This window comes from Dendrobium catenatum, unplaced genomic scaffold (assembly GCF_001605985.2).
Source record: "Dendrobium catenatum unplaced genomic scaffold, ASM160598v2 fragScaff_scaffold_629, whole genome shotgun sequence".
NCBI lineage: Eukaryota > Viridiplantae > Streptophyta > Magnoliopsida > Asparagales > Orchidaceae > Dendrobium > Dendrobium catenatum.
Window position 1 is genome coordinate 1,005,484 of NW_021319091.1, and position 14,832 is coordinate 1,020,315.

General features: G+C 36.8%; 1 protein-coding gene across 3 annotated transcripts in view; it reads right to left on the reverse strand.

Annotated features, from left to right (window-relative positions):
- LOC110094460 (callose synthase 10) overlaps positions 1-12,141 on the reverse strand; it is a 97,476-nt gene extending 85,335 nt beyond the window's left edge. For 2 of the 3 annotated variants that reach the window (XM_020819708.2, XM_020819706.2), the window contains exons 1-5: positions 11,874-12,141; positions 11,515-11,806; positions 9,870-9,967; positions 9,589-9,743; positions 112-235 (exon numbers count right to left, since the gene is read on the reverse strand). In XM_020819708.2, the coding sequence (XP_020675367.1) occupies positions 112-235; positions 9,589-9,743; positions 9,870-9,967; positions 11,515-11,719 (582 nt within the window). In that variant the 5' untranslated portion in view covers positions 11,720-11,806; positions 11,874-12,141. Of the gene's footprint in view, positions 1-111; positions 248-9,588; positions 9,744-9,869; positions 9,968-11,514; positions 11,807-11,873 lie in introns of those variants that run through there. The other variant, XM_020819709.2, reaches the window with a different exon arrangement.
- Positions 12,142-14,832: the final 2,691 nt, after the last annotated feature.

Genomic DNA, 14,832 nt, shown 5'->3' on the forward strand with positions numbered 1-14,832 from the left:
AAAACGAGTTTAAATATAAGTAGGAGATATGTATGTTTATATAAACAAGGAGAAGTAATCAGGCAAAGAGGCTAAATGTAAACATGAACTCCAAATAAAAAAGGAAACTACCTCCTCCATTATAAGCCTACTAGTTCCATCAGTAACTTTGTCTCCCACAAGAAACTCTAGGACATCAATCAATGCCCTTAGTGTGCTATATGCCCTTCTCAATTCCAGTACTCTTGCTTCCATCCTGCATCAACAACTAAATTAAACTATATTCAATAACATTGCTGTAATTCATATCAGCAAAAGAAATGAAAGGTGCGCACAGATGCCAGGAATTAAGTGCAGAAAAAAAGTGATAGCATGTATAGAATCTTGCTTCACCACTCAGCAAACATACTTCAATTCATGCATAAGCCCAACACATGCTAAAACATTTTGACCATCCAAAACGGCAGACACGTTCTGGCCATCTCCCATCATTTAAATCTGAATGCCAACAACGCACTCAGAACATGCATGATGCACATATAATAAAAACCTAATAAAAGTACGGCTTCTATTATGGTGTTTCTTAAAAAATAACTTTAAAAAAATTACACAAACTTGAGGTTAATAGAAATCAAGTTGAGAGCCAACACAAATTTAAACTATCAACCCGATGTTTATCTATATCAAGTTTTATGAAATTTGTAAGATGATATTAAGAAAAGTTCTTCATAAACTAGCAATTTTCCATAACAAACTAAAAAATCATCCAGTTAACCAAACTCAAGTAATCTTAACTAATACCAACTGTTAAGATTTGTTATAATGATTGATACATAAGGTATAAAAAATGGGCATCATAATTGTCAACATTAATGATGAGGATATCAGAGCATGAATCGTATATCAGAGGCGTGGCCGTCGATCAACGGCTAAGAACGTGTCGATGTATTTTGAATTATTTCATGTATTTGTTTTATTATGTTATTTGTCTTTTATTATTTATGTTGTAATTATTTTTCCGTTTTTACCCCTTAAAGGGAGGTCATATGTAAGCCCTGAGGGCATTGTTGTCTTTTTTTATTTTGAGTCTTATATACGAGGCTATTTATAGCCCCTATGTTCTCTTTGAAAATTAATGAATGAATGATTGATAAAATTTTCCCCTTGCTATATTTCGTTAAGAGATCTTGAGAGTGTTTGAGAGATGAATCCCTAGGAGAGGGAAAACAGATCACCCACCAACCTTGGAGATGGCCGGGTTCATGGTTCTACCTTCTCTATCATTTTTTCCTCCTCCTTCCTCCCTCAACTAGCCGCCGGTTTTGAAATCCCTCCCCACCTCTTTAAGCCGCTGGCCAGCATCCAACTTTCACTCACTACCGGATAACCCCAATTCCTTCTCCACCCTCACCCGACCAACCCAACGTCACCTTCACCCCACCAAAATTTCTCCTTCCAAGCCACCTAGCCGCCGGCCTCATCACCCTCCTCCTCCCTCCAAAATTCAAATCACACATTGAATTCTTTTCATAATTATCTCCTCTTAATTTGGAAAGGTTGATTTCAAATTTCAAAGTAATTTGAATTTGAAATTTCTTTCCTAATTTAAGATACCTATTTTTGGAAAGTTCTTAAATTAAGTTCAATTTGAATTTTGAATTGAATTGGATTGAATATCCCTCCTTAATTTGATTTTCCAAATAAAGGAAGAGTAATTGCTTTCCCTCTTTGGATGCTATCGGCCTCTACATGGTCCCCACCTCTTTAATTCTTTCCAAACTCAAGTCCCCTCTTTAGGAATTAAATTACCCAGCCTCTCTACCTTACCCGCTAGGGCTGCAAACGAACCGAGCCGAGCCGAGTATGTGAGTGTTCATGTTTGTGTTCATTTAATATCAGTTTGTTCTAGTTTGGTTCATGTTTGTTCGAGCTTTTTTATTGTTTGTGTTCATGTTTGGTTCATTTAAATTCAAGCCTAAATCAAAGAGAATTAACTCCAGCTCTCCTCCATTGCTGTCCACACAATTTCCCACCCTCCCTTTCATGCTCACGTGCACCCATACCCAATAGGAAGAAACAGTTGAAATTCATCTCCCCAACTGGCTGTCCAAATTTCTGGACAGAGTCAAGTTGTTGTCTTGAATTTTTGGACGAATCCTGCACGCCATCCAGGGATCTCCAGCCAAACAACTTGCTGCCCTACATCCTGGAACATCGCTAATTGCTGTCCAGAAGCTCCAGACGTCCCACAGCAGCTGTCCAAGGTCTTCCTAGGCCCTATAGGTGGCTGCCCATGATTGTTTTAAATGCTCAGAGCTGCTGTCCAGTAATTTCCGTAGTCTATTATTGTTGTCCCGCCACCTATGAGCTCCAGATTGCTGTCCAACAATATCATGAAGGCTTGTGATTGCTGTCCACTTCTTTTCCAACATTCAAACGACCTTACCGGAGTTCATATCTCTCTTATCTTTGGGTAAACTCAACATCCGATTCTCTATCTTCATAGTTACATCATTGCTTGTGGTTATTATTATAGTCATGAAGATAATGTTAATAATTCTCCGCTAACGCCTAGAAATTGAAAGAGTTGATTGAAGGATCTTCTTGTAGAGACTAATCTTATTGTTAGCATTGGGATTTATTGTTGAAATCATTCATGTATGCAAGGTTATATTAAATTAACTGTCTTACAATCTTAACCTCTATGCATGTGATTTAGCTTAAGCTTGTTTTACCACTCTTTGTGTATTATCTTGTCGTTAAAATCTTTATAAATATATAATTATTATGGTTTCCAAAATTAAGCGTGCAAATTCCTTAAGCAATTCATCCTTGCATGTATGTTCTACATCACCTCCTCTTGTCTTCTCCTACTTGAATTGTTAAAGGAAACCCCTCTTTCTCGAAGGACTCTTCAAAGCGAGCAAATGATCGATATATTCAACACACTTCGACGCTTGGAAGAGATCTCTTCTCCTCCAATTGAACCTTCACGAGAAACTACGACAGACTTCGTCCACACATCGTCTTGTCTCCGGGTTTTGATAAGGGTGAACTTCTTCCCCTTTTTATTTACTTTTCTAATCCCCCTAATCTTGTAGATGATGGAGATTCACAAGGAGCCGAGCTTCACCTTTGCCTAAGCTTAGTAAATGTAGGATTTAGTGCACTTTATTTGCTTCTAATCTTATTATTAGATTAGGGATTTATGTTGAAGGCTATTCTATTTGCATCACTTGATTTTCTATGTTGTTTTCATAATCCAAGTGCTTAGTGTGCAACATAGCCTAAATGGAAGTGATCACTCTTATGTTTTATTTGATCGTTTTAATTTGCTAATAGTTTTAATCTTAATTGCTCTTATCAAGAAATCGTGCAAATTCTTTTACATTCATTTTAAGCATTTAGTTCTACATCAATTAATCTATGGCAGCTCTCACACAAACACGAAAAGAGAGGGAGGGTGGTGGGGGCAAGAAATATAGGGAGCCTATACCCCTCGCCCGCAAGTGAGATAAAACACCGGAACGACGATGAAACGACGAAGAAGAAGAGGAAGAACAAACTCTTACATTTCAAATTAAATTACAAAAAGAAATTAAAAAGAGCCTTACAAACGATGGCGACATGCAAACTTAAAATTAAAAACGACACCCTAAAGTTGCTGCACTTAGAAGAAAGATACAGGTGGAGTGGCACTTGCGGAGAGACGAAGAGGTTAGAAGCCAAGACGAAAGGTTGGAAAGAGCCCGCAGAATTTCCGGAGGGGATGAGAAAGAAGACGGACAAAGCTCGCAAGCTTTTCCAAGCAAACCCGCAGGTTATAGCTTTTCCAAAAATAACATTTCATTCACTCTTTTTAAAACAATACAATACCCCCTATATATATATATATATGAAAGGGGAATACAAAGAGACTCCTAATAAATTCCCATAGGAATTCTAAAAGACAAACATTAAAAACTTAATTGCTTTTCATAAAAAAAAAACAGCCCAAGCCAAAAAAAAACAGCCCAAGCCAAGGAACTGAAGAAACCACCGCGGGAGACAAGGAAGCCGCACGGAACAGAGGAGCCACAGCCACGGGAAAGAGCCCAGGCGCGGAAAACCAGCAGCCGGCCGGAAATCCAAGAGGCAAGGCACAGAAAACAGCAGCCCAAGGGAGGAAGCCAAGGAGCCACCGCATGGGAAAGGACATTTCTAGGAATTCCAAAAGCCGGTTTGGAATTCCAAGAGACCTACATAATTAAAAACATAAAAAGCATAAAAAGTACATTTAATATAAGATAAATATGAACTAAAATCATAGCTAATAATGAGCTAACCCTTAGTTCAATAAATGAACTAAAGACCAACTGATAAATGAGCTAAAATTTCAGCTCAAATTGATTTAGCTTGTAAACTCGGGGGAAGCCAAAAATTAAATTATTTTGGGCTTGAGTTGACCCCCTCTTTGTCTACATCAAATTCTCCCCTTCTTGAGGACTCATCTCCTGATGAGTTAATTCTGGTTTCTCTTGAGGAGGTGCATACTGTTCATTTAGCTCTTTGAGTTTCTCACCAAATTTCTTCAAAATTTCTTCCTGCTCCTTCTCGAATTGTTGTTGTAGATATCTTTTCCACTTCTCGAATTTTTGAACACATAGGAACATGTGATACTTAAGCTTGTACAGACGATCTTGAAGCGGATCCATTGAATCACCTTCTGTAGGAATCCATCTATCCAACGGGAGTGGGACATCAGGATTATTTGAATTGATTTCCTCGTTGTATGAATCCTTATTTTTGTTGTTTTCCTTTTTTTTTTTTTTTTTGACAGACTCAAAAAAGACTCAAAAAGAAGACTCAAAAGACTCACAATAAGACTCACGACAATACTTGTCTTGACAAAACAAAACAAACTAAAATGAAATTTGACAAACTACAACTTGACAAACACAACCTAGGACTTCCTAACTTGCTCTGATACCAAATTGGTGGGGGCAAGAAATATATGGAGCCTATACCCCTCGCCCGCACGGGAGATAAAACACCGGAACGACGATGAAACGACAAAGAAGAAGGGGAAGAACAAACTCTTACATTTCAAATTAAACTAAAAAGAAGAAATTAAAAAGAACCTTACAAACGACGGCGACTTGCAAACTTAAAATTAAAGACGACACCCTAAAGTGGCTGCACTTGGAAGAAAGATACAGGTGGAGTGGCACTTGCTGAGAGACGAAGAGGTTAGAAGCCAAGACGAAAGGTTGGAAAGAGCCCGCAGGATTTTCGTAGGGGATGAGAAAGAAGACGGACAAAGCTCGCAAGCTTTTCCAAGCAAACCCGCAAGTTATAGCTTTTCCAAAAATAACATTTCATTCACTCTTTTTAAAACAATACAATACCCCTCATGTATATATATATATATAGGTATGAAAGGGGAATACAAAGAGACTCCTAATAAATTCCCATAGGAATTATAAAAGACAAACATTAAAACTTAATTGCTTTTCATAAAAAAAATAGCCCAAGCCAAGGAACCAAAGCAGCCACCGCGGGAGACAAGGAGACCGCACGGAACCGAGGAGCCACAGCCACGGGAAAGAGCCCAGGCGCGGAAAACTAGTAGCCGGCCAGAAATCCAAGAGGCAAGGCACGGAAAACAGCAGCCCAAGGGAGGAAGCTAAGGAGCCACCGCATGGGAAAAGACATTTCTTGGAATTCCAAAAGCCGGTTTGGAATTCCAAGAGGCCTACATAATTAAAGACATAAAAAGCATAAAAAGTACATTTAATATAAGATAAATATGAACTAAAATCATAGCTAATAATGAGCTAACCCTTAGTTCAATAAATGAACTAAAGACCAGCTCATAAATGAGCTAAAATTTCAGCTCAAATTGATTGAGCTTGTAAACTCGGGGGAAGCCAAAAATCAAATTATTTTGGGCTTGAGTTGACCCCCCCTTTGTCTACATCAGAGGGAGGTAGAGAGAGAGAGAGAGAGAGAGAGAGAGAGAGAGAGAGAGAGAGAGAGAGAGAGAGAGAGAGAGAGAGAGAGATGGAGGGAGGGAGGGAGGGGAAGTAAGGATGGATGAAGGGTTATTATAAAAATTATTTACATATATGAGCGGTGACATAGTTTAAAATGATGTTATTAATTGGATTAAATTGATAAAGTTTTGTGAACATATTAGTGTTGTAAATTTGCATTTTTTATTTTTGGAGGCTTGGGCTCTACTTAAAGTCACCTCGTCTTATTATTCTCTTAAAAGGACACAATGGAGAAAAAGAATTCATGTAGCCGACCCCACATAGTGGGATAAAGACTTGATGTTGTTGCTGTTGTTGTTGTTGTTTCAAGTTTTCCTACTTTTAGAAAGGGTTTCCCTGGATATGGAGAGGAGGGACGGCACAAGAAAGCAATGGAGTACGAGGCTCCACCAAAATCGGTCATCAAAGCTCCTAAAACCTTCTCCAGTGCCTGTCCTGCAGCTGGGAAGGATTCAGTGGAAGTGGCTGAGCCAACACATTGCAGGCAGTGGGCTTCACGCACGAAACAAAAAGGGCTGGCTGCTATTTTTTTGAAGGTTACTTCCTTAAGGAATCCATGTTTTCTTGTTTCCAGGCACAAAAAACAGGAAACCACAAGGAAATTTCAGTTGGGGAGTTCTCAGGCAGCCATTGTTCTGCAAGATTGCAGCCTCTTTCAATCAAGAAAACTCTCATCAGGTTCTCTATTGTCTTCTTGTTTAGGCAAGCTAGTCTTCTTTAATTGAGCAAGTGATCTACCCAACTTCACCCTAACTCGGACTGCAGGTTGCTGTAAATTCCAGCAAGGTTGGTAAAGTGGACATGCACCATCAGTGATGGAAGGCAGCAGCTGGTCCAAGACTTGAAACTCACAGCAGGAAAAAGTGGTGCTGAAAATTGCCAAGGCAAAGTGCAAACAAGAAAAGAATTTCACCTGGCATCGTCCCTTGGCTGGAACCAAGGGCAATTGGAGGGCATATTCAGAAAGGTTCCTTGCGTGACAAATGGACTAGGTGGGATCTATCAAGCATTTCCTAGTGCAGAATTCTCACTCTAGCTGCAAGAATTCACTGGGAAGAAAAGTTATTGTTGGTGTCACTTCTGCATACAAATTCATGTAATCCCTTCTTTCTCAATTTCCTTTTGTTGGCAAGTAGTTTTCATTAGTTTCTTTAAGATCTAGTCATAAAAAAATATTATTCCATGTTATCTCACCTTATTGATGTCAACCATGAAAAAAAGGCACTTACAACAACATCATCAAGTTTTTATCCTACTACGTGGGGTGAACTACATGAATCATTTTTCTCCATTGTGCCCAGTTAAAAAGTCAAATTCACATATATATATCTAATAAAGAAATGTCATTTTTAATATTTTATAACCAAGTCTTTTTAGGTCTACCTCTACCTTTCTTAACATTGGTTAAATTTAATACATCTACTCTCCTAACCGAGTCATCAGAAGGCCGCCGTTTTATGTGACCAAACCATCTAAGGCAACTCTCTTTAATCTTATCTGCCACTGGAGCTAATCTAGCCTATTCACGTATATGCTCATTTCGTATCCTAACTGAGAAAAGTCACTCATCCACCCGAGCATCCTCATCTCTACAAAACTTAACTTAATATTATGCTTCTCTTTTAATGGCCAACATTCTGCATCATAAAGCATTGCAAGTCTAACCACCATCTTATAAAATTTTTCCTAAGTTTGAGTGGTGCTTTTCTATCAACAACAAGCCCGATGCATTCCTCCACTTCATCCAACAACAACAACAACAACATCAAGCCTTTATCCCACTACGTGGGGTCGGCATTCCTCCACTTCATCCATCCAACTTAAATTTTATTAATAATATCCCGATCTATTTCACCATCACTTTAACAATAGACCCAAGATATCTAAAACATGTACTCTTATTTATGACTTGATCGCTCAAAGTTACAAACCCCCCACCAGATATATAACTACTAAAATTACACTCCATGTATTCGGTTTTAGATCTACTCAAATGAAAACCTTTAGACCCTAAGGTTCACCTCCATATTTCAAGTTTACCTTCAACTCCCTCTTAGTCTTATCAATAAGAAGAATATCGTCAACAAAAAGCATACACCATGGAACATCCTCGTGCAAATCTCTAGTAAGAACATCCATGACTAAAGAAAAAAGATATGGGATTAAGGTTGATCCTTGATGTAATCCAACTGGAATTGGAAAATACTTGGTCAAACCACCTTGTGTTTGAACACAAGTAACAACTCCAGCATACATATCCCTAATGACTTGAATATAAGCATTATTAATCCCTTTCTTTTTTAGAACTCTCCATAGCACTTCTCTTGAAAATTTATCATATGCTTTCTCTAAATCAATAAATATCATATGAAGATCTTCCTTTTTCTCTCTATAATTCTCCATCAAACCTCTCAATAAATGTATGGCTTCTATAGTAGACCTACCCAACATGAATCCAAATTGATTTTGAGAAACAATAATATCACGTCATAAATCATAATATATGCTTCATAACTCTCTCTCATAGTTTTAAAGTATGACACATCAACTTAATTCCTCTATACTTTGCACAATCCTGTGTATCACCTTTATTCTTAAAGATATAAATCAACACACTCATTCTCCACACATTTGACATCTTTTTAGTTTTCAATATAATATTAAAAAGTTTAGTAAGCAAAGAAATTCCTTCATCTCCTAAGTATTTCCACACCTCTATTGGAATATCATCATGTCCAACAGTTTTCCCACACTTCATTTTCTTTAAAGCCTCTCTAACTTCAATTTTAGTAATACGCCGATAAAACAAAATTCTCTATTTTCATTAAAAAAGGCACTTGAATACTCAAAAAAAAAAAAAAATGGTTCAATTCAAAACAATTTACTCTTGCTGTATTTCAAATCCTAAACTAGCACATAATCCTATCACTCTGCTTCATCCTTCATGTATCAAAATGAAGCTTTATGACCAAGAAAAAAAAAAAAGAACAACTTCAGGAAACTTGAGTTGTTTGAACAGAAATAATACAACTATACACTTATTTAAAAATATGCATAAATTGCCAGGGGACCTACACTATAATTAATAGGAAAAAATTGGACAGAGTGAGACATTATAGACAACATATTACAAATGACACAAAAATTATTTGTATTAAAATAATATACATTGGAACATAAATCATACTTGTGACATTATTTTTTCCTAATTATCAAAAAATTGAAGCTTGGAGGATTCAGATAGGGACAATATTACCAAGACTGAGAATTCTGATAACCATTTTTAAAACCACAATTCAATGCTGAATTTGACTAAGTTGCAAACGGCAATAATTTTATTTGCTCATAAGATGTCTTGAAAGCTTTAAGCAGTCATACATACCCTCATAAAACAACAATTTGAAAGCCAACATGCAATTTAGTTAGCTATGAGTTATGCCCTTACAGAATAATGTATATCTTCATTGTGTCAGATTGCATTCATTCTTCTAGATAAATAATCAAAGTTAATTTACCAAGTAGTTATGCTATGGTTTCAAATAAACACGATCAATAGAACAAAAGAAGTGCATACTCTCCAGTGAAGATTCTGGACTCCCTCAACTTTTGCTGCTCCTTCTGGATATCTTCAACTTGATACCTCCTTTTATAGTTTAGGTAAAATTTCCACAAGTGTTCAATGTCATGTTGACGATTAAATGTAGTACCATCTTTCTTTGCAAGCTTTTGCTGTAATAATTCCATAAAAATCTTTGAAGCAATAACAAGAAAGCATATGATTCAAAAAACAAATGTATTCTTCAAACAAATAAATGATAAGCACAAATGGCCAGCCAGGTTGGCCGAATGTAATACCTTAATGACTGACATCAAACCAGTCTTGAACTGAAGTACACCCCTGCCCTCACTGTTTGGATCCAAATCTTGTGACATACTATATGCTTGCTCACACACTGAATAGAAAATCAAATATAGCAATGAAAATTTAAAACTACTTTAGTGAAGTCACTCGTAACCACATAAAAACACATGCTAAAAGGCACACGGTAGTGAACATGAAAAACACATAGCCCTTTGAAGCCAAAGAGAAAGACGCATAGGGGCACATGGGAGAGCATACATATAGTTATATTGTGACATACTATAAATCTATAATCATAAACCTCAACTGCAATAGCTCAAGGATACAAAAATGAAACTACAGTTAGTTGCTAATTTTCTCTCTGAATAACTTCTTGATCTCATATAAACTTTCAAATGTTTGCAAAGAGTATCCCCACTTTCTTCCCAATCAGATCCTCCGTTAGTTTGGACTCCAGTTAGATTCTTGTATTGGAAGAACACAAACATCTCAAGAATCAATGAAAGAACTCTCAAAATTATTTTTCTCTTTTGAAACATATAGGAGAAACACAATTAATCTAAATCTAGTGGAAGACAAAATATTCTTCCAATGTCTCTTTTCAATGAAAGTCATTGCTATAGTAGTCAACTAGTATTCATTCTTTTTAATGTGCTAATGTGTTAAATTAGATGGAATCGGCCCCATAAAAAAGGCATAAGTTATAACAAGTATCAGGCACTTCAAACTAACAACTCTACAGCTCTTATGTAGTGCCAATATATGATGATTAACCAATTAAGAAAATGAAATTAGAATTAAACAAATTCTCATGGCAATGATGATCAAGATGATAATGAAATTATAATATACCACAAATAAAAACTCAAAATACCCTCTATTCACAACATTGTTCATTTAAGAAGTTTGCTATAAAATATAAATAGTGGGAGATTAGCTATACATCAATTAATCAAAGCCAATTGGGCTATGGATACATGTGAGTTAGTAATAGTTGACTTAGCAGAGCCCATATTAGCCTATATCTCATAACAAAATGAAGAATATGATAGTAATAGTAAAAATTAATGGAAATAGTAACATAAGAGGTTGAATTTGATTTAATAATCTAAATATAATTGTTTTCTGGCATAGAAATTGAAATTCTTTGGAAGGAACAATCTAATATGGTTCAGACTTTGGGATCATTTGTTTCACAACCATGACTTTTAGTGCGGTCATAACATCCCTTTTACGTCAAACCAAAACAAGAATCTAGAAGAAACTGTAAGCAATCAAACAGTACGAGTTTAAGTAGTAGAAATGGTGGAGTTCGGGCATGGTTGATTTAGTCCTACCCCTTTACGTAATCCCAACCAAGAATCTTAAAACAGGTATTTTGGCAATTATAATGTGAGAAGTTAGGGTAGCAGCAGCGGTAGAAGAAATGGCAGTAGTAGTGGTATTGAGCGTTAACAATGCCATCTTCTGCCATGATCACAAATAGGGTTATCAGGTTTTACAATCCAGAATTGGGGTTGCGAATCTCACCCAACCAAGGTTCTTAGAGGATATAACCTGTGAGTTTTTAAAGCTTATATAATCAAGAAATGACACATTAGTGTAACGACATAGAAGCTGGACAAGGAGATCACTTACGGATCCTCGCAACATTGGGGTCCACATCCTCAATTTCATCTGCAGCTTGCAGGATTGCATCGATGTTAGCGGCCCGGCCGAGGGACGGAGGAACGGCTCCAGCGAGCCCCGATGCGGACTGGCCAGGCCTCTGGCCAGCGCTCCTAAGCTGTTCCCTCTGCAGCGTCGCCCGCACGAGACGCTCCCAATTTTCGTAGACCGTCATGGCCGCCAGAGAGGTAATAACCTAGCTCCGGCGGATGAATTGAACTTTTGAGGCAAGGTCTAGGGCGTGGGTGCAGGTTTGGACAACCTGAAAAAATCTATCAGTGAACTGGCGTGAGCAAAGCGGAAGAAATGGGAGAAAGAAAAGCCCTGACCAGTCTGAGAAGGCGGGACGGAGGTGGAAAACCTATGTCCGTCGAAGGAGTTAGGTTCAGGGGACGAGGGTATTAGGATTAGCGGACGGTTGAAGAGGTGGAGGAGAAGATCGGAGAACGAGCTTGCAACTTCACACGTAAAGCTCTCTTATATGAAGGGCTTTTTCCTGCAAAATTAATCACCGCAGTTACGCAGTCCGATTTCACACTGCAGTTTCCATGGCGGAATTTGGCGGCTTTCTTCATGCGGAAGGATATTAGGTCAACTGTCGTGGCAACAAGTGTATATTGCCAATAAATTTAACTGGGTAAATAAAACACAGCTTAAAAAAATTATTTAAAATTATTTGGATGAATGTAAAAAAATATATGAATTTATTTATTATTTATTTGATTTTAAGTAAATTGAATTTAATGTAAAATATAAAATAGTTGTGCCTAGGTGGTTGTTGGCTGACGTTGGAGAGCGGCGACGGCGTGCGACAAAGAAGACTGGCGGGGATGGCCAACAGTGGTTGGTGTCAGCGGGTGCACGGCAGCCAGCTATGCGCAGTGGTGATGGTGGATGGCAGACGACAGTAATGGATGGAGGTGTTGGACGAATCGTGGCGGCAACGATGGTGGTGGCTAATGGGTGGTAGTGGTGGTGGCCGGCGAACATGATAATGGTGGTCGGAGGGTGGCGGGGGTGGGAGGCAGTCGGCACCAGGGATCACGGCGGTGGTCATCATTGGGTGGTGTCAATGGTAGGGCTGCAAACGAACCGAGTATGCGAGTGTTCATGTTTGAGTTCGTTTATTATTACCTTGTTCAAGTTCAGTTCATGTTTGATTCGAGCTTTATTGTTTGGGTTCATGTTTGGTTTGTTTAATTCATCGGTGTTTAGTTTGGTTCATATTTGGTTTGTTTAGTGTTTATCGAGCTTTAAACAAACAAACCTTAACGAGCTATGTTCGTGAACATATTTAGCAAACAATCTATTGAGCAAACAAACCTTAAATTTGTTCACGAACATCTTAAACAAACAATTTAACAAATATGGATAAATGTAAAATGTTACTTGTTCATGAACAAATTCATTCTATTGAAGGTATAAAATGAAATTCATTTATAATAAAAGCAGATGTATATTTAAAATGAAAATATGATCTATATGAATATATTTTTAGCGAGCTTTTATCTAGTTTCTTATCGAGCTTAATGTCGAGCTTGTTCATGAGCTCCAAATGATGATGTTCGTGAACATAAATGAACCGAGCACATTAGTGTTCAAGCTTGTTTATTTAAGGGTCGAGTATTTAAAATGTTGTTCAATTTTGTTTGTTTAGTTAATTAAACGATCACAAACGAGCTTTAATCAAACCGAGCAACGAGTAGCTCGTCGAACGTTTGGCTCACTTTCAACCCTAGTCAATGGGAGCCAACAATGGTGGCTTAAGGCAGGTGGAGGTTCCTGGACGATCCTGGAGCAGATTTTTGATATTACACCGGTGGTGGTGGTCGACGGTAGTCAAGCGAGCTTGCTTGCAGTGTAAAGTATTCTCGCTCAAAACTTGACGAGTTTGCTTTACCTCAAAAAACAAAAAAAAAAACTAGGAAGGTTTACACCACACATTTCATATTACTTTGAATTCCTTTTTCATCCAAAGTATTCCAACCAAACACCAAATATTTTAAAACTTATGCATTTGGAATACTTTACACCCTAAAGTACTTCAATCAACTAGCTCCTAAATCTAAATTTATACTTAAAAAGACACAAACAACATCATCAAGACACTCATGACATGTGATGGGCTACATGGGTATTTTTCCCTTTTATTAACTACTAAAAGTCAAATTCTTATTTATATCTAATAAAATAATGTAATTTCCAATTATTTCTAATAAAAAATTTTTAAGTTTATGTCTAGCTTTGTTAATATATGCTGGATCTAATACATCTACGCTCTTAGACGAATCACATGAAAGTATTTGACCAAACCATCTATGGCAAACTCTCTAATCATATCTGTCACTTGAGCTACTCCAACATTTTCATGTATATACTCATTGCACATTCTGTCACTGAATGTAAAACCACTCATCCGCTTGAGAATTCTCATCTCGACAACACTTAATTTTATGCTTCACTTTTAAAAGCCAATATTTTGCACCATAAAGCTATGACAACCCAATATCTAATTTAGAAGAATTGTACATTCTAATCTTCTAATTACAAATCCATAGCCACTAATAATATTCATATAAAAAATAATATAGTAGAAACAACCCTTTAATTTACCATAAAAACATATAAATATACATTTCGAGTCTCAAAAGAATCTTACACAATAGTCATGAATAATGTTACTCACATCAATCTATTCCAAAATATTCATGATAGAATAAATAAAAAATAGAAATTAAAATATCTATAATAATCAAATCTGGATCAATCCTCACTTTACTGGGTCCTTACCCTACCCTGAAATATGTAAAACGTACCCTGAAATATGTAAACCACATTACGAGCCAACAACATAGTAGATCATCAAAACCTACAATTGCAATAAACACATTGAAGTATAAATAATGTAAATGTAATAATTTAGATCATATATATGTTAACATGTGACAATTAGTATGAATATACATCAATCCATATGAATAGTAAAACTCCTAATATGACACCTAAAATTCATATGCTAAAACAGAAATTTTCATACATATCAATATGAAAATCCCTAACTAAATCATATCCTAATATGACACGTAAAATTCCCTATGAAATGTTATAATATTAATGAATATAATCTTATCAATTATCAGTGCATTTCTAGATGATCTTGGTATCAATGCCATAGGTTTATGTTCTATTAGTTATCAACGCATGTTAGCATCATCATCTATATATCATGTTAAGTGTATTATTATATCTATCATATAATGTCATATATCAATATGTCTAGTGTTATGC